This window comes from Castor canadensis, chromosome 4, assembly GCF_047511655.1.
Source record: "Castor canadensis chromosome 4, mCasCan1.hap1v2, whole genome shotgun sequence".
In the NCBI taxonomy this organism is placed as follows: Eukaryota; Metazoa; Chordata; class Mammalia; order Rodentia; family Castoridae; genus Castor; species Castor canadensis.
The window spans coordinates 128,625,506-128,646,194 of record NC_133389.1 but is presented as its reverse complement, the minus strand read 5'-3'; the positions used below and the strand labels follow the sequence as shown (position 1 = coordinate 128,646,194).

The 20,689-nt window shown below is 33.5% G+C and overlaps 1 protein-coding gene across 4 annotated transcripts in view; it reads left to right on the top strand.

Moving 5' to 3' along the window:
* Positions 1-20,689, top strand: part of Lnpk (lunapark, ER junction formation factor) — a 62,766-nt gene that overhangs the window by 8,929 nt on the left and 33,148 nt on the right. For 3 of the 4 annotated variants that reach the window (XM_020184337.2, XM_020184336.2, XM_074071140.1), the window contains exons 3-6: positions 514-555; positions 1,319-1,506; positions 9,662-9,720; positions 17,121-17,161. In XM_020184337.2, coding sequence (XP_020039926.1) covers positions 514-555; positions 1,319-1,506; positions 9,662-9,720; positions 17,121-17,161 — 330 coding nt within the window. Of the gene's footprint in view, positions 1-513; positions 556-1,318; positions 1,507-1,562; positions 2,020-9,661; positions 9,721-17,120; positions 17,162-20,689 lie in introns of those variants that run through there. The other variant, XM_074071141.1, reaches the window with a different exon arrangement.

Genomic DNA, 20,689 nt, shown 5'->3' with positions numbered 1-20,689 from the left:
TTAGTATTTTTAGGTGCTCTTTAAAAAAATCTGATCTTCATAAAAAGTACATAAATTAGGAATTCAGAATGAAGGTAGCATATTGATTTTGACCTCCAAAGTCCTGAGTAAGTTTTAGCAATAGTGAGCCTGGCCATCCTTAGTCTGTGTATATTTTAATATGTGAATTCTTTTGAATAATCATTATTGAAGAAAATTTTTCTTGGAAGATAATTTCTCTCTATAAAGCATGTTTTGTTGATATTAAAAATGATAAAAGTTGAGCTAGTAAGTTGAAAATCCTTCTAGGAATACAAAGTAGAAAAAGGCTTATATATTAAAACAAATATAGTTCTATTTATAATTAAATTTTTCATTTAAATAAATTTAAGTTATAAATACATAGGAATATATATAGCTTGACAACATTTGATAGATTGAACTAAAATGCTTTTATGATTATATAAATCCAATGTTTCTAAGTTTTATAGTAACAAATTTTAATGCTATCTCTTATTTCTGTTTCTCTAATAGACAAAACCTTCAACTGTAGAAGTTCTAGAAAGTATAGATAAGGTATGTTCTTTGACTCTGAGGTATTTCAATTAATTTTTGGTGTTAAATAATTATTATTTTAGTAACTATTATTGTGGAACTCAGATGTGATATGGAAATTTAGAGATGGTATAGAGTAAACCTGAGGACTTTGGTGCAAGAGCTCAAAAAGCCCCTCAAAAATCCACAGTCTATCAGTGACTTAAGAAACCTGTATTAAGTAACAGAGCCTATTAGAATGAAAAATGGATCTACAGCATGGTGTAAATCAATGTAGCCAACAGGATAAAAAAGATTATAGGGTAGTCTGCAACAGTTTTTATCAGTCTGCAAAAGTTTTATAGCTGTTTGTACTTTCTAGTATTATAAAAAAATGACTGTTTTCTGGGAATATTGGAAGTGATCAACAGACTGAAAGAATATCACTGTTTGAATTTTTATTAATTTTTTTATTGTCAGATTTTTTTTTAAAAGGGATTATTACTTGACTCAATATTTACTGATGCCAGTAAGATGCCTCTAATTGTTGCCAGTTTGATAGGTTAAAAATAGTATTTTTCATTTTAAAATGTGTTTTGTCAGAATATGCATTATAAAATTTTAAGTTTAATTTTAATTTTCATGGGACGGTCTGTTTTAAAATATTTGGGTATTATATCTTACTGACTTAAGAGTTCTTTCAAAAAATCTTTCTATTTAATTTTTCTATCATGTTAATTTTTTTAACATTTAAATTTTTTAGTGAAGTTTCAGATTTAATAATGCAATAATTTTCTCTTAACAGGAAATTCAGGCATTGGAAGAATTTAGGGAAAAAAATCAGAGATTACAAAAATTATGGGTTGGAAGATTAATTCTCTATTCCTCAGTTCTCTATCTATTTACATGCTTAATTGTATACTTGTGGTATCTTCCGGATGAATTTACAGCAAGACTTGCCATGACACTCCCATTTTTTGCTTTTCCATTGATGTAAGTAAATTATTATTTTTGCTGACCTTCCACTTTCTCATCAGGTAGTTTTAATATATTCAGTCTCTTTACTGTGAAATAGCTGATGTCTCAGGTTGAATAAATTTGGATTATTTTTGCAGTTTGAAAAATACTTCCTTAAAATAGTAGAAAAATTGTTTAAAGCTTTGCTTATAATCCAGCATACTTGAGGAATATCACCTAGTGTTGTTAGTAGTAGTGGCTCGCTATGGCAACCTTTTGTGATTCTCTAGTAGATGGCTGTGATCTTCTAGGGGTATTGACCATGGAGTGGGAAGTCATGATAAGTGGGGAGGGTTTGTAAAACAAAAATAACTGTCCAAATGACTCTGAATATATATTTAACTCATCCTAACTCTTTTCCTCTCTTTTTAGTTACTGCTGTAAGGCAGTTGATCCTTAAGTATTTTATAATGTAGCACTTTACAGGAGGTGTATCGTGATTGAGAATTTTGGGATACAGTTGAATAAAAAGTTTATTCATTCACTCAGGTAAACATTAATGTGTAGACATTGGATTATAATGGAATATGTGTCACAAGATACAAAGTCTCTGACTATAGTTCTTAGGTTGTATACATTAAGAATAAATATGAATGCTATGAAAGAGAAGTACAGTATGCTATGGGAACATTTAACAGAGGCCATAACCCAGTCTGGGGTGGGGAGTAGGGTCAAGGAAGAGCATTGGTGTTAGTTTTCTATTACTGCCACAAATTAAGCAGCTTAAAACAGCACACATTTATTTTATCAGACATCTGAAGGTTGGGAGCCTATGCAGTTTGACTCGGTCTCTGCTTAGCATCTAGTAGGCCTAAAAAAGTCGAGGTATCAACTAGCTTATGGTCTTTTCTGGAGTTGATGGAGAATCTGCTTTAGCCTTAGGTTGTTGTTCAACTTCTGCCCCTAACTTCTTATTTTGCCCTTAACTAGGAGAAAGCTCTACTTTTAAGAGCTTAAGTGATTGTATTATACCCTCTAGGGTAATTCAGTATAATCGCCCTTTCTTAACTACTAGTGACTAATTAACATCTGTAAAGCCCCTTCACCAGCAATATCTAGATTATTGTATGACTGTAAAACCACAGGATGGAAATCTCTTTGGGATGGGGAAGGATATCTTTAGAATTCTGTTTACTACAGACTCCTGCAGAAGTGATGTTTGAGTTTGACCTGCAGGATGAGTATGTAGTGTACAATGGTGGATAGAGTATTTTAGGCCAAAGACACAGCATACTCAAAGGACCTGAGATAGGCTAGAGCATGGTAGGTTGAAAGAATTGGAAGAAGGCCAAAGCCTGATAGTTCATGTGGATGCTATTGCATCCACAATAACAGGATAAGGATTTTAGGATTTATTCTGAGTGGGAAGCCATTGTAGCCACAGAGTATACAGCATGTGAATAAATTAGAAAGGAATAAGAATGAATATGGAGCAGAAAGTCAGAAGGTTAATATAGGTGATAAGGAGAGAAATGATGAATGATAATTTGCATTTGAGTGGGAGGATTGAAGAGCAGAGAGATTGAATGAAGTAGATTGAAGAGATTTAGGAGGTAGAATTGAAGTAATATGGAGAGTCTTTGATTGGTTGGATAAGGGGTAAGGAGGAGAATCACATAAAGGATAAAGCTCAACTTTATAGCTTGGGAAATTTGGGTTAGTGGCACTGTCATTCATCTAAAGAGGGAAGGAGCAACATGAGCAACAGGTTTAGTGATCAACTGAGACTAAAATACCTGTGTATTTTCTAGATGGAGCAGTCAAGTGATGGTTAAACATGACTATGAAGATTAGGAGGCAAATTTGAATGGGAGATACAGATTTAGGATTTTGTTGTTCATAAATGTTAACTGAAACCATTAATTTTCCATTCATTACGTATTAGGCATCCGAAATGTGTTAGGTACTGGGCTAGACTCTAGTGATGGAGAAAAGTATAAGATTTTTGCTCTTGTGGAACTTGTATTCTACTGGGGTTGGAAAGACACATACACACACATACACAGAGAGAGAGACAAGTGAATAATCATGGTTTATTTAGAGAGAAAGCACAATGAAGAAAATAAACTGAGTGATATAATGAAGTAGGCTACTTAAGGTGTTCCTGGAAGTCTTCTTTTGAGGAAGTGGTATGTGAATTGAGAACTAAAGCATGAGGAAGAAACAGTATGGAGAAGTTTATGAAGATTATTTATACATACAGCATATAATGACACGTATCTACAGAGATATGTATGAAAAGATTATCCCCAAAATATTAATGGTAATTCTGTTTTGGTAGTATGTTTTTAAGTAGTTATTTCATTCCATATATATATTTGATAGTGTTTGGGTTTTTTTTGTATCTGTGTTCTTCATATCTTAAAAACAAAGTCCAGGAGTTGAAGGAAGATCTTTCTAAGAACAGAGAAGAGAAAATGCTGTGAGCCTGAAAGAATATGACTTACTTGAGGAGCAAAAAGATAGGCATATTTGGAATGTGAGAATCAGGCAAGAGCCAGATCATGGAGAATCATGGCTAGGGAATATGAAGTTAATTTTAGGTGAAATGGAAAGCTTCTATAGTGGAAGAATAGCATAATGAAATTGAAGGTAAGCATCATGCACAATGCCAAGTGGAGATTGGGGGAAGGGACAGGAGTAGAAGTACCTAGGAGACTGCTATATATGTTCAATCTAAGGAAGAAGATGGATTGGACTGCCCGGTAACATCAGAAGTGAACAGATAACTAGGAAATGTTTTGGAAATAAAGCTGATAGAATTTGTTAGGAGGAAATAGGAAATAAAGGAAAAGGAGGTTATTGAGAGTGACACGTAGGTTTTTGGTTTAGTATTTCCAAATTGGAATTCTTGAAGCTCCTGAAATTTCACCTTTGCATGTACAAAATTGAAGATACAAATGTTTGTTTAAATTTGCAAGCTGAAATTGAGTGCATGCATAATATTCCAAATAATTATTTTTGATCCTCCTTCTGTCCCTCCCTCCCTCCCTTTCTCACTTTCTCCCTTCCCTTCTTGTCTGCTTTCCTTCCTATTGAAACTAGGGTCTCATGCATGCTAGGTAGGAGTTCTGCCACTGAACTGCACCACCATCCCCTCTGCTACTTTTTTATTTTCCTTCTTTTTTTTTTTTTCAGAAATCTTTTAGAATGTTTTTTATCCCAGGAATAGTAGAGGATTTTATAATATAAATTATAAAGAGGGGCAAATAAATTTAAAAGGGAATACATGTGAGATGTTTAGTTGATTTAAAGATTTTTTTTAAAAAAGCTTAAAGAATGCCACTTAACATTCATTTCCATATAAAAATTAACTTTCTGATTTATAAAGGATTTGTATCTTAATTGCAGAAGAAAGTCTAATTGGGAATTCTGCTTTGCTAAGTCTAATGGTGTACACAAATTGTGATCCACTGGATCTGCTATTGACTTATAAGAGGTTTTTTGGCAAATAAATATTAAATACTAATTATTACTATATTGATGGTGTTGGGGATTGAATCCAGGGCATCATGTATGCTAAGCTCTACCACTGAGCTGCACTCCTAGCCCTAATTACTTTTTAAAAGTAGAAAAACCAAATTTCTTTAAAAGTGTAATTTCTTCAATTAGGTCTTTCTACTGTTTTGAGTATGAAGTGTTCCTGACCTTTCTGTGTCCCTCTTACTGCTGTGTATCACCTGCATCTAGTATTTCATGACTTGTTAAGCTGCAGAGTCATTTCTTTCTCACTTTGTCTCATTCACATTTGTGACCTTGTGCTCAGCTGTTGCAGCTTCTATTTCAGCCAGCGCTGCACTTTTGGGAGCATAGACTAATTATCCAACAAAGAATAGAATTGTTCTTCTGATCAATGACATAAAAAAAAAAACCCATGAAATATAATACAAAAATGTGAAAGTCAGTGTTGTGGTAAATAGAAAGAACGTATGCACAAGACATTTCCTTTTGTGTAATGTGAGTTATTGCCTGAGCTTATCCCTGGATTTTTTCCTTTGGGAAACATTTTTGAGGACTGGACAAGAATTTACTTAAAGTATTGGAGACACAAGTAGCAATAAAATGTATTGCTTTAATCTCACAGTTTACATTGAGTATACAGCTTGGAAATCTGTCTGATATCTCCAAAACATGACAGCCATCTCTGCATTCCCACCTCCCTAAATGCTTTTACTACGGAGATTATGGGTCAGGACTGAGAATATATTTATAATCATAGCTGTGCCTGCAGTCCTCTTTATCACAGCCTCCCAAACAGCTAGGATTGCAGGTGTGAGCCACTGGTGCTGGCAGGCTTTTTTTTTTTTTTTGACTTTGAGTTTTGTGAGTTGTTTTTATAAGTATCTACTTTAGTATCCACGGGGGATTGATTTCAGAAGCCTCCCTTTTCCCTGCCAGGATACCATAATCTAGGTATGCTCAAAACTCATACATAAAATGACATATTTTTACATGTAACTTATGTACATCTGCTTTTTGTATATAGGGTATTTCTGAACAATTTCTCTTTAATCTCTGCCTTCTCTCTTTCTTATTGGAACCAAATTCCGGAGTTTCTGCCTGTAGCTATGTGTCTCATGCTCATTGTTAGAATCATGGGTTTTTAGGCTTTATACTTGGAAAGATTTACCTTGCTCAACTCTTTGTGAGTCAATAGAGTTTTCCTTTTCTGTTTCATCTCTTCTGAGCTCCTGTGTGATAGCCATTACTTTTGAGAGCCCTGTGGAGGTTGGATTTTAGCTATATCTTAGTTTTACCAGAAAAAGAGATTGCATTTTTGTTTTTGTTTATCTTGTTTGTATGATTTCTAGGGGGGCAGGAGGGATGAAGACTATGCCTGTGTTCTCAAACTAGAAGTCAGTAATAATATCTCTGTATTTTATTTTTTGGTACTAGGGTTTGAACTCAGGGCCTTGCGCTTGCTAGGCAGGCATTCTATCACTGGAGTCACTCCCAATCCCAGTAATAGTATCTTTAATATAATCACAATAACATATTGCTATATTTTTATAAGTTATATTTAGTTATTAGGAAAGCAAAACTTTTGTTTGCATAACTAGAACGTAGTTTCCTGAAGTACTTTAATTCTTTTTTTAAATTTTATTTTAAAATAGAAAGTAATTTCATTTAATTTAGTCATAAGGAGTAAGAAATTCTGCATGAATACAGAATAAAAATAAATTCCATGTGCAAGACCTTTTCAAGTCTTGAAAACTTGACACATGGAAATGTATATTGTTTTATAGCTCATTTTTCTCAGGAGTAGTTCTAATAAAAACAAAAAGAAGAGTTTACTGTTCACAAAGGGGGACTAGTTTTAGTTTGAAGGGAGTATATTTTAATTCTTACAGTTTTTACATTTTGAAAATTAGGCTTTCTTTTTTGTGGTACTGGGGTTTGAACTCAGGGCCTCACATTCATTAGGCAGGTGCTCTACTACTTGAGCCACTCCTCCAGCCCTTGAAAATTATACATACTTTAAAGAAAGTATTCATTTAAGAAAATTTATTGATTTCCCATAGAATTTTAGTTACTATCTCTGCAGTTCATTCTCTTTTTGTCTTCTTTTTCTGAATCCTCTCTTGTAGACTGTTAGGATTTTAGTGGGTTTGCATCAGAGAAATAACACAGTGGTCCCTCCTTATCTGTGGTTTTGCTTTCCATGGTTTCAGTTACTTGTGGTTAACCAAGCCCAAAAATATTAAATGGAAAATTTCAGAAATAAACAATAGATAACTTTCAAATTGTATGGTGATCTGAAGAATGTGATGAAATCTCATGCTACACAATGCTGCCCAGGTTGTGAATCAACCCTTTGCCCAGTGAGTCCATGCTAGATATGCTACCCACTTAGTCACTTAATAGTCCTCTTGGTTATCAGATGGATTGTTGAGGTATCATAGTCTTTGTGTTTAAGTAGCCCTTATTTTACTTACTAATATTCCCAAAGCACCTGAGTAGTGATGTAAAGGAGGTACTAGGGCATAAAACATGGAGGGACAGATTAACACTGGTACTATGTGGCAATGCTGCAGGGCACATGGGAAAAACTATCGTTTATATAGGGTCAAATACTTCTGTGGTTTCAAGCATTCATTGCTGGTGGTGGATGAGTGTCTTGAAACATATCTCCTGTGAATAAAAGGGGACTACTTTATGGGACTTTTCTATATTGTAGGATCCTTGAGGAATATGAGCACTATGCTTCTTTTCTTACCTCTTTTCCTTCCATAAGGGCAACGCTCAATGTCTTTTTGCTGCTTAGGTAGTTGTCCAAGTACCATGTAGGAATATGGTACTCGTTATTTGGTGTTTTCATATCATGAAAATAGAGCATCACAATTTAAAAATGAATATTAGTTACCCATTGCCATGTAACAAATTGGCCCAGAATTTAGTAGCTTAACACAACAAATTGTTTTATATCTTACAGTTCTTGAAGGGCAGGAGTATTGGAGCAACTTAGCTGAATGGTTTGGGCTCAGAGCCATTTGTTCTTATATAAATTGCAGTTAAGCTTTTGGCTGGCAGTATGGTCATCTAAAGGCTTAACTTAATCTGCGCAATCACAGCAGATAGCTGTTGTAGAACCTTTACTCCTGTTGTTGTCCAGACCACTGCTAGACACTTCATTTCTTTTCAGCACCAGCTTTGGCCTTTGTCTCACTTTCTTCATTTTGTTCTTGTGTTTCTTTGACTGTTTCCTTCCTTGAGGTCTTTTTTGTTGTTGTCTTGAAGTCTTTGTTGTTGTTTTTAAATAAATCAGGCCACATCTTGTAAGTCTACATTTGGGATCATTTTTCTTTGCATAATCTGAGGAATCCTAAATCATGCCAAAGCCATTTATTTTACCACCTCCAAAATCAGTTCTGAATTCAAGTACAAAGGTGATGTCTGGTGTAGTCATACATTTCAGCTAATTTTTCCTGAATCTACCTCTAAATTCACACATGTGCACAGTTGTTAGCAAGCTTTAGTTCTTTGTTGAATATTTACCACATACTTTTGCTTCTCACCACTCAGACCTTCCTTAGATTTCTCTAATTATTCTCATATAATACAAGTTGGCTTCTCTCAGAGGAGGTGATCCAAGAGACTGAGTGGAAGAGGAGGCCCCAAATGGAATCTGTGATCTTTTATAACTTTATCTTGAAGTTAGATATTATCACTTCTGCCATGTGCCATTGGTCATATAGACCAACATTTGTGGGAGAGGACTACTCAAAGATCTGAATATGAGACAGGGACTGTTGGTGACTGACTGCCTTGCAGGTTGACTCACCAAAATAGCACTGCTGTGGAGTAAAGAACTAGTTTTCATACTTATATTCTGCATTTATATCCTGATGCAATGTATTTTTATTTAAAATGGTGAGTAATGTTTGTTTATTTCTACCATGTTTTATGGAGGAAGAAGTATTTTATAAATACTCTGTATTTGTAAAAAAAAGTATTTTACATTGAATTTAAGAGATGATCTTGCTAAGCTTATGGATAGGATTACTCTTTTGAGGTTTTTTTTTTTTAAATTCATTTAATATCATTTGATAATTTACTAATGCAAGACCTAAAGAATGATCCTTATGAAAATTTTAAAAGGATGTGTTTGGTAATTTTTCTTGTCAGGTGTTATTTGAAGTTAAGGTTTTTGTTCATTTCCCCAGATGGCTTGTTCTGTTGAATAGTGAAGATCCCTCTGACACTAAATAGTAGGGAAGGAATAGCAACTTATATAATGCTGTTATATTTGTAAAAGAAAATGTGCTTGCTCATTAACATATGGAACTAGATAAGAATAATTTTGGAGTTGATACTTAGAGGATTCAAATATTGTTCTCAATCTTTTATTGCATTCATAGACCCTTTTAAGATTGGTGAAAGCATTGATTTCTCTAGATAATTTCATTCATACATACATAGGCAATTTTAATTCAAGGGAACCTTCAGAAGGTCTTCTGAAGTAGTTTAAGTAGACTTCTGATGTCTCCTGACAAAGATTTGATTTTCAATATATAATGGAAAATAATATACCTAACTCTAGTTGGAAGTTTATATTTGTTTTCATCTTATGTGGCTTCTAATTCATCTATTATATTGATGGTTTTTGTTTTGAATTTTGCTTCCCCTTTAGCATCTGGAGCATAAGAACGGTGCTTATTTTCTTCTTTTCCAAGAGAACAGAAAGAAATAGTAAGTTTAAGTTCAAAGGACGTTTTTAAATAAATTCTAAAAAAAATTATCTTACAGTTTGTTATTTTATAAAGCATGTTATAAAATGGTATATTGAAATGACAGTGTTGTAAATATTGAATTATTTACTGTAAAGCATAAGAAGGGTTATGAATCCAAGATGGTTCTATTTTTAGCTTATGTTATTTCTGACTTATTTATATTTTTTCATATAAAGCAAAATATTTGTTTAAATCAAGACATTGTTTTTGTTAATCTTTATTGGTATAGAGTAAAATACAATACACATCTTTTGATCTGTTAATTGAACAACTCTTCACATTCCCTTGGCTTTGTTGTAATTGAAATATGTAAGTTATAAAAATCTGGTTCTGTATATGTTCTGTGTATATGTAAATTTTAAAGATTTTGGTATTAATTACAATTAACTAGAGATGTACAAATTTGATTTATTTATTTATGTTTTTATTATATATTGGGGGTATATTGTGACATTTACTAAAGTTATTTTAGTATGTCATAATTGAATTCATTCCCTCCATTATTCTCCTTTATCCTTCTTCCCCTCATTCCTGGAATAGTTTCAACAGGTCTCATTTTTCCATTTTCATACATGAGTACATAATATTTCCACCATATTCCCCTTCCTACACCCTTTCCTTATATCCTCTCCCCTCCCACTGGTGCCAAGCCCCAGACAGGACTGGGGGTTGTCTTCCTGTTATCTGTTTTTGAAAAAAAAAAAAAAACACAATAAAAAGATATTTTTGTTTGTTTAAGGTAGCTGTACAGGGTATTTTATTGTGATGTTTCTGTGTATATATGTATTATAACCCTAATTGGTTCATCCCTTTATATTTCTTTCAACCTTAAGTCCCCTCACATTTCATTTTAAATGAACTTTCTGTATGATACATTTTTTTTCTTTTCTTAATTTGTCAGTATACAAAAGTAGATTGAATAGTATAATGAACCCTCATATACCTATCACCCAACCTGAACAATTATCAATTTATGGTCAGTGTTGTTTCATTTTTACCTTCACCCGTTTCCTCTCTGTCTGTTGTTTTGAAGTCTATCTCACATATATCTATTCACAGCAGACTCATATATGTATGTATATACATTTATGCATTATTATACATATATATAAAATGCATTATTAGAGTTCTTAAAATCATAATCTATCAACTATAATAATATTGAAATAATAAAATCAGAAAATTGTCTTATATGTGTCATTTGCTTTAAAAATATTTTGTTTGTTTGACTCAGCATCTGAATAAGGTTTGTTTAAAAATATGGCTTTCAAACTGTCCTCCTTATTCATGACTGCTCTTCTATCCAGTTTAGGCCTGTGGTCTAGCCCAAAAGACCATAGCTTTGACTCTTGCTGCTTTTCCCCATATTACTTATCTGACAGACCCTACCCTGTTTAAATATAATTACATGCTTAATCTATGACTGGAAAACACTATTTAATGCGTAATCTTTTATATGCTTAATCTTATCAGAGCAGTTAAATTTGTTAGAGGAAAGTCATAAGTATACTAACCAGTTTACTTTAAGTCTGATTGTAACTATCAGATAAGCATTCAGCATGGCTAGATGGTCCTACTATAGTTCCCTAGTAAATTCACTTTTTTTCCTTGAGATCATTTTGTTTGACATTGTGTTTCTCCTCAAATCAGTAATATCTGCTTCCACAACAAAAACCAAATCAAAACCAATCAACCAGCTAACCAAATTAAAAAAATCAAAAGTCACAAACAACTGGCAAGTCCCTACAAAATGTACTGAGCCACTCTTAACTCATAGTCTTACTTGAAACACATTATAAATGTAAACAGATGGAATGCTTACCTCTGCCACCAAATGTCTCATTAGCTCCATCTGTACTCTCAGTATGTCCTTGTTTTTTATGGTGTCCCAGAAGACTGGCCTTGATCCTGTTAATGGCTAACTCTCATTTATGCTCTGTATTCTAGATACTCTGACCATCTGAAAAACTTTCATTTTGCAATTACCTCCTTCAGTTATTTCTTTTTTGTTTCTGTTTCTATTGCATTATTCCTTGACATATAATCTGCCTCAGTACAACCATGGGAAAGGGGGGACCTATCCTGAATCCATGTTCCTTTTAAGCTACCACTGATTTCTTTCTCTCCTTCAAAGTAAAATTTCTTAAAAGACTGTCTATGCTTAGTAGCTCTTCCCCTCCAGTCCCTTCCTCCAACTACCTCCACCCATTCTTTTCTCAGCTTAAAAGTTTTATTTCTACCAGTTTTTACTGCAGTGGGTCACTTCAAGGACTCTAATTCGTGTTTTGTTAAAGCCCGCGGTCAATTTTATTTTCTCATCCAAACTTAATCCTTAATTGCATTTGAATTAATTCAGTTATCTATTCTTTCTTGAAATATTTTGTATATTTAAGCTTCTATACTTCATTGGTAATTTCTTTTTTAGTTTTCTTTGTACCTTCTCTGCTAGAATTCTAGTCTCATTTTGAGAATTTGCTTAGATTCATGTTGTCTAATAGAACCTCCTATGATATGAAAAACATCTGTATTTTCTATCCAATATGTCTGACAGTCATTTGTGGCTTTTGAGCACTTGAAATATGGCTAGCTAATACAACTGAACAACTGGATTTTAAATTTAGTTTAGTTTGAAGTAGTTTAAATTTAATTAATCTTATGTGACTAGTGGTTACTGTATTGGACAGTGCCTCTCTAAGTGATTTTATCCATTCCTATATTAAAATACCATGTTTTTTGTCAATGACTCCCAAATCTAAGTCTCTTTTCCCTTCAGCTATAGGAAAGGTATTCCTAATGGTATAACTGGTATTTCTGCTTGAGAGTCCAGTTGGTATCTCATACTTAATATGGCCCAAACAGAATTATTTTTACTTTTGCCCTTTATTACCACTCTCCCTACATCTTCCCCCTCTCAGTAGTTGTACTATACAACTAGTAATACCTGCTTTTGTCAGGGTTCTCCAGAGTAACAGAACCAATAAAGATTGCCTGCCTGCCTGTCTGTCTATCCATCCATCCATCTATCTATCCATCTATCCATCCATCTATCTATCTATTTAACCTGTTGTCTATCCATTCATCCTTCCATCTGTCTAATTAAGGAATTGCTTCTTGTGATTATGGAGACTAAGAAGTTCCAAGATTTACTGCTAGTAAGCCAGAGACTCAGAAGACCTAATGGTTTAGTTAGAGTCCCAGTCTGAGAAGCATGAGAACCAATAGAGTAAGTTCTGTTCTGAATGCTGGCAGGTTAGAGACCCAGGAATAGCTGAAGTTTCATTTTAAGTGTGAAGGCAGAAGAGATGGATGTCCCAAATAAAAGCAGTTAAACATGGGAATTTCCTACTTAAGAGAGAACCTACTTTTTGTTTTATTTAAGCCTTTGAGTAGATGAAGGTCACCTCATTAGGGAAGGCAATCTACTCAGTCTACCAATTCATGTTCACCTCGACACACCCTCACAGGTATCTAAAATTGTGTTTGACCAAATATCTGAACACACTATACCTCAGTCAAATTAATACAAAATTAGCTTAAAAATCTGGAAGTCATTTTTTATTTTTCTTTTGTAGTCATTCACTTTACCAGCAAGTTATATCATCTTTACTTTCAAATTTATTTTGAATCTGACCAGTTCTAACCTCCACTACTACTACAGTTTAGTTCTTCAAGTGATTATCAACTCTTGCTTTCACTACTACAAAGGCTTCTTAACTAGTCTATGTTTAAGGTAGATATCATATCTTGTGTCTCTTTTGCTTTCAGTTCTCTACTGGATGCCCATTGTAACCAGAATAAACCCTGAATTCTTACCCTGAATTTCTGATTTATGGCTTTTTTTCTGTTTTCATCTTTTTCCTCTCCCCTTTTTTCACCTTTGCTCCACCACACTGGCCATCTTTTTGTTCCTCAAACATGGTCTCTGAACTTAGTTTCCTTATAAACTGGAAATAGAAATATTTGTTTTGGCATGACTTTTACTGTTACATGTAACTGGTGAAATTGTGTAAAAATTGCAAAGTGTTATACAGATGTGAGCTGATGGTACTGATTATTCTTTCCCAATCTTTATTCTTTTATTTTTATTGCCTTAAATGGGTTAGGACCCAGTACAAGATTGACCTGAAATGGAAATAGCAGGCATCTTTGATTATTGATTTCAATGGAAAAAACTTTATTTTTTTAAAAATTTCTTTTATTCATATGTGCATACAATGTTTGGGTTATTTCTGCCCCCTTCCCCCCGCCCCCTCCCTTTCCCCTGCTCCCTCCCCCCCCCCTGCCCCCTTGCTACCAGGCAGAAACTATTTTGCCCTTATCTCTAATTTTGTTGAAGAGAGAGTATATGTAATAATAGGAAAGACCAAGGGTTTTTGCTAGTTGAGATAAGGATAGCTATACAGGGAATGGAAAAACTTTTAATACTTTATCATTAAGTATAATATTTGCCCTGGTTTTAAAAAATACTGAGCTTTAAAAAAATCAGATTAAGGAAATTAATCTTATTGTTTTCAGTGATATTTAGTAGATCATAAGAGGATAGGAAGAAGTTTAAAACAAATGTGTTCTCTGACTTCCAGGAATAACAAAATATATGAAAACCTTACTTCAAAAGAATCCTCAGTAATACTTCTTAAGGAAATTGCACCTGTGAATATTTTAACTTGTAAATAGGCAAATCTGGATGTGGTTATTATATAAAAGGCTTTTTTTCTGCTTTAAAAATGTATTTCAGGGGTCCAGTTTATTTTTATAATTTTACTAATTTGAGTAGTTTTGAATATACACCTAAATAGACTTTATAAAAGATTGTCTTGAAGTCTTACACATTTTTTAAAAGTATAAAGTCATGATATATGTATATATATATATATATATATATATATATATATATATATATATAAAATTTTTTTTTTTGGTCTGTTTTCCCTTTTTGGCGGTTCTGGGGTTTGAACTCAGGGCTTCATGCTTGCTAGGCAGGCACTCTACCACTTGAGCCATTCCACTAGCCCTTTTTTGTGTTGGGTATTTTTGAGATAGGGTCTTGTGAACTTTTTGCCCAGGCTGGCTCTAAACCATGATCCTCCTGAGTGGCTAAGATTATAGGAGTGAACCATGGTGTATGGCTTTGTCCTTGCTTTTTTTTGTTCTCTGTTAGTTTTAGCTTAACTTGGACAATATAGATTAAAGCAGGGGTTGTCAAATTACAGCCAGAGCCAAATCTTGCCCACAACTGTGTATAGTTTGGATCTAAGAATGGTTTTTACTGCTTTAAGTTATTGAAGTTACTTCAAAGAATATTTTGTGCTGTTAAATTTTTATGAAATTCAAATTTCAGTTTTTATTGAAACATAGCTATGACATTCATTTCTGTGTTGTCTTATAACTGCTTTCATTCTACACTGGCAGAGTTGGGTAGTTATGATAGACTGTATGTGGTGGTTTTAGCACATCAGACTGTTGTATGACAAATGACATTTCAGTTCAGACTATTCCATTACATGTTACAATGCTATACTTATAATTTGACAGCATTTTAAGTTCCATATATATTATAGTATTGTGAACAGTTTTATTGATTTTTTTGCCAGTGCATACTCATCATGTAAAAATAAAAGAAATATAAACTTTCAATTTTTTTTTTTTGGTTGCATTGGAGTTTGAACTCAGGACCTCATGCTTGGTAGGCAGGCACTCTTAGCACTTGAGCCACTCCGCCAGCCTTCAGTGTTGCTTTTTTTAGGACACAATGGAGTGTGGACTATTTGTTATCTAAATTCAAAGGCATTATAGCTTTCCTAAAAGAATATAATGCATATTGATATTACCATACTAAGTACTCATCATAATATTCCCAACTCATAGAAAAGCAGTGGTCTTAAATTCAGAAAATGTAAAGTGGAATAGCTCATCATTGCAGAATTTCTTCATAAAAACAAAAAGTTTTTGGCTTCTACTGAGTTGACAATGATTGATACTGCTTACTTATAATTTATTTGAATGAGTCATCTCTGAGTTTGAAATGACTGAAGAAGTAGCTTCTGTAAAAATTTTGTACAAAATGACTTCTGGTGAGAATATTTGCAAAGAAGTTGAGTAGACACTAATATAGTTCAACCTGCAGTGGAATCTGCTAAGATGTATTGTAACTATTAGTAGTAAAAATATATGTGAAGCAGAAAAAGGCGTAGCTGGACAAATTTACAAAGCTAATTAAACTGTAAGGTGCTTAAAATCTGTGCTTATTCAACAGCTGATACTTGGCAAAGCTTATTGGAATCTATCATTTTGTTATTGAATCAGTAATTCATTTGCTGTCATAGTCTTTACCGTTGTCAGCTATGTGAACTTTTGTCAGAAATAGAAGCTGAATATCTTAACTTGCTTTACCACACAGCAGTTTGATAGCATAGCAGTAACAAAGTCTCTTTTGATAGTTTGATCTCAGAGTCCAAATTAAAAAAAATTTTTTTTTAATGTGTTGGACTGGAATTTCAACTCAGGGCTTTGTGCTTGCAAAGCAAGTGCTCTACTGCTTGACCCTAGTGGTGGTGGGTCCTTTAATCCTAGTTATTTAGGAGACTGAAATAGGGAGGATCATAGTTTGAGACCAACCTGGACTAAATAGTTTCTTAGACTCTCAACTCCAAAATAACCAGAGCAAAATGGACTGGAAGTGTGGTTCATGCAGTAGAATGCCTGCTTTGTAAGTGTGAAGCCATGAGTTCAAACTCCAGTCCCACCAATAAAAAAAGATCTCTGTTCTCATACAAATTTGCAGTAGATCCATAGTCTGAGCTTAAAGTACAACTCCAGTGGCATTTTTCGGATTTTAATACAAGTATAAAGGAAATTTCCATATTTCTATTACTTGTATAATTTAGAGCTTCTACTAATCTGAATGAAAGTGATTAATATATAACATAATGACATACTAAATGGCAGATATTTAGAGAATAATCTAATACATTTTTATAAATGTTCTAAATGATGAATATGCTCAATTAAAATCATGTGCTTATGGGTTGATATCAGTATTTGGAAGTACCTATGGAAAAAAATTGGTAAACTCTTCACAGATCAGCATATTGAGGAATTAATATTTGCAATGATGATAGAATATAACTTTGAATTCAATTAAATGAAAAGTTATCCTCCTCCCTTCCCCAAATTCTATGAGCAAAATATGAAATATATGAGTAAATATTGAGAATTTTTTTTATACATCTATTAAATTTAGAGAAATCCTAAAATGAAAGTTTTTTTTGTGATGGCTTAATGTATATCATTTGACATAATTCATTTTTAGATATCTAAGTATCTTAATATCTTAACTTTGTCTTAAATCTTGTTTTATAGATGAAGCATTGGATGATTTAAAATCCCAGAAGAAAAAAATAGTAAGTTAACTTTTATTTAAAATTAATTATAAACAAGTAAGTTAAAAACTGGTTAATAAATGTTTATATGTTGTTTCCTAATGACTCTGAGAAATAAGCATGCTTTTAGATAGCATATTTTAAAATTAGCTGCCTTTTTTTTTGTGATACTGGTAGTTGAACTCAGGGCCTTGCAGTTGCTAGGCAGCCTTTCTACCACTTGAGCCACGCTGGCGGACCTGTGCAGCATTTTAATGAAGTTAAATTATGAGTATTTTTGTTAGTCAATAATAACAGGAAAAAGTTGTTTAGATGTGCTTTTGAGATTCTGAGAATTTATGTCAGTTGAAAGTTGAGAAATAAGTAAATCATATTGGGAATTAATGAGGTAGAGAGGGTGAAAAAGTGTGTGCCCAGGTTGTTTATTAGAACCACAAATGGATCAAATAATCTATATATGTCATTTCTTGGGTTTTCTTGACACCATGAAACCAAGAAAGAGTAATTCAAGAAGATTGGTTGTAAGAGACAATTTCAATATAAAAAAGACTAAAACATACCAGTAGCACTGATCGTGTGGTTATGTATTGTGAGGACAGTTACATGCATCCTTTGGATGTGTTGGAATAGTACCAAGCATAAGAGGAAGAGCCCTAGGTTGAGGTTGATATCTAATAGTCTCTAATGGTCTTGACTTTGACTTAGTGGTTTTATATATTCTCCCTTCCTTCCTTTCCTTCCTTTTCTTTCCTTCTCTTCTTTCATTCTTTCTCTCCTTTCTCTTTTTCTCCTTTCTTTCTCTCCTTTCTTTTCCTCTCCTTCCTTCCTTCCTTCCTCCCTCTTCTTTCTTTCTCTTCTTCCTCCTTCCTTCTTCTCCTCCTCCTCCTCCCTTCTTCCTCTTCTCTTCCTCCTCCTTTTTTTTGAGACACAGTCTTACTCTGTAGCCCAGACTGGCCTAGAACTTGGCTATTTCCTGATCCTCTTGTCTATGCCTCCCAAGTGTTGGGATTACAGATATGTACCACCACACTTGGCAACATATTACCTTAATATTATTGAAAAATGATAATTGCTGATGATATTGTTGTATGGAAATTCATTAAATCAAATTTAATTGGGTGCATATGATCAATTTAGTGCATTTTATCTAGTATGTAACAAGTTGTGTTAGCTGTCACTGTGATAAAATACCTGAGACAATCAATTTATAAGGAGGAAACATTTATTTTGGCTATGGTTTCAGTGGTTTTAGTCCATGATTACTTGACTCTGTTGCTTTGGCCTGTGGTGGCAGAGTTCCTCATAGCAGGAGGGCATAACCTCATTGTGGTCAGAAAGCAAAGAGAGAGGGAGCTCTGGGCCTGGGTTTACAGTATCCCTTTCAAGGGCGTGCCCTCAGTCACATAACTTCTTTCCATTATTCCCCATCTTCTGAAGGTTCCCATCTTCCAGTAGTGCCGCAGGCTGGTGACCAAGCCTTTAACACGTGGGACTTGGAGTGGGGAATGGAACATGCCAGATCCAAATTATAGCATAAAGAATAATTATGTATAAAAGCAATAAAAATTATGAAGATTAAGATTAGTGTTAAAAATTGTTCTGTAAATGATAACAGAAGACACTAGTCTTGAGTATTTATGTGCCTGAAAAGTAATTTTAATATTGAAATTTTAATTTTTAATATTGAAATTTTTAATCTTAATATTGAAAGGATTCTTTAAGTTTGTTTGATTCTTCTTTAATATTTTGGTAGGTTTAATATTTTGTGAGTGTTTCTTTGTGATAGTTCCTTTCTGGTATTTCTTAGGAAATTATGTTTTTTTCTAAATCCTGAGGAATTGGGAACATGGGAAAAAAAATATATATTTTTTGGTGGTACTGGGGTTTGAACTCAGGACCTTGTGCTTGCTAAGACAGGTGCTGTGCCACTTGAGCCAGTCTACCAACCTTTTTTTGTGTTGGGTATTTTTAAGAGAGAGTTTCCTTGAACTATTTGCCTGAGACTGACTTTGAACTACGATCCTTCTGATCTCTGCCTCCTGAGTAGTTAGGATTACAGGTGTGAGCCACTGGCACCCAGCTGGGAAAAATATTATAATTATGAGATTTTAGAGGTTCTCAATCAACTATAGATGTTACTGGTTCAAAGGAATCCATTAATGTCAGTAGAAAGCAAGAGCAAGAAATGCTGACCTGCTGAGCTGTAGGTTAATGTCAGTGTTTCTGGATATAGGGCAGGGTTATGTAGAAGAGAAGTGGCACAATCTAATCAGCTTGGCTTTTGTGGCTGTGTTCTAAGTATGCTTTTATGGTCCTGTCTCTAATGGTGAGTCATTCTTGCAAATAAGTACTTGTTAGTTTACATACATAGTATAGTTTAATAAATTCTATGAATGATGTTCCATGAAATAAGATTTGGAATGAAAAAGACCGTAAATTTCAATTTGAGCATGTTACTCTGTATGGAACTGCTGACCTCACTAAAAGTTTAAAATGATTTAGTTATAGTTTTATATTATCCAATAATATTTACTGATATTTTCCAGTGTTTGAGTCTTCATGGTAGGCTACAGATTAACAGTAGAAATGCAAAGAGAAAAGATGTGACTATTATTGTGGAATGTTTCTCTATGAAATCAAAATATGATGTAAAATTTGAATTAGTATAAACATCCATTTCAATGGAAAACCAAAATTACAGTAAACAGACAATATTTTCAACATTCTAAAAAGATGAGTTTATGTGATACATGAGTTGATGCTTTTGGATCCATCATAATAGTTTAAGTAAAGTCAATGAAAAACAAAAGTTTTCTATATCTGGACTATTTGTCATGAACCAAGAATATTGGATAGGGCAATTAATACTTTGTGTTTTTTTAAAATTTATTTCAAGAATGACAATTTCAGTATTAAATATTTGTACAATTACCTTTCAAAATTTAAAAGACTTTTTTTTTTTTTTGGCAGTAATGGGGATTGAACTACTGGGTCTTGTCCTTGCTAGGCAGGCACTCTATCACTTGAGCCACTCTGTCAGCTCTTTTTTGTGTTGTTTATTTTTGAGATAGGGTCTTGCTTTATGTCTGGGCTGGCCAGGACCAGTATCCACTCCTATTTGTGCTTCCTACGTGTGTACCTTTGTGCCCAGCCATTGGTTGAGATGAAGGTCTCAGGAACTTTTTGCCTTAGCTGGCCTTGAATCTGTAGCCTCTAGTGTAACTAGGATTCCAGGAACTCCGACACCAAGCAAAAGGGTTTTTTGACATTTATTTTGTTGTTAGGAAGTGACTCTTGAGTAAAAATCATTTTTATATGTTATTAAAATATATACGATTGTCATACAAATTTTGGTTCATACTAAATAACCATGTATTTATCTTTTTAAATAAAAAGATCCATGAAACTTTTAGTATAACCATATAATAGAAAAATGACTCACTTTGTCATATCACTTACTATGTTTAAAATACATTATTATGAAAAGTATAGAATTTATGATTTAAGGAATTCCAAAGAATTCCAAATCATTGTTGGGTGTTTGGTAAC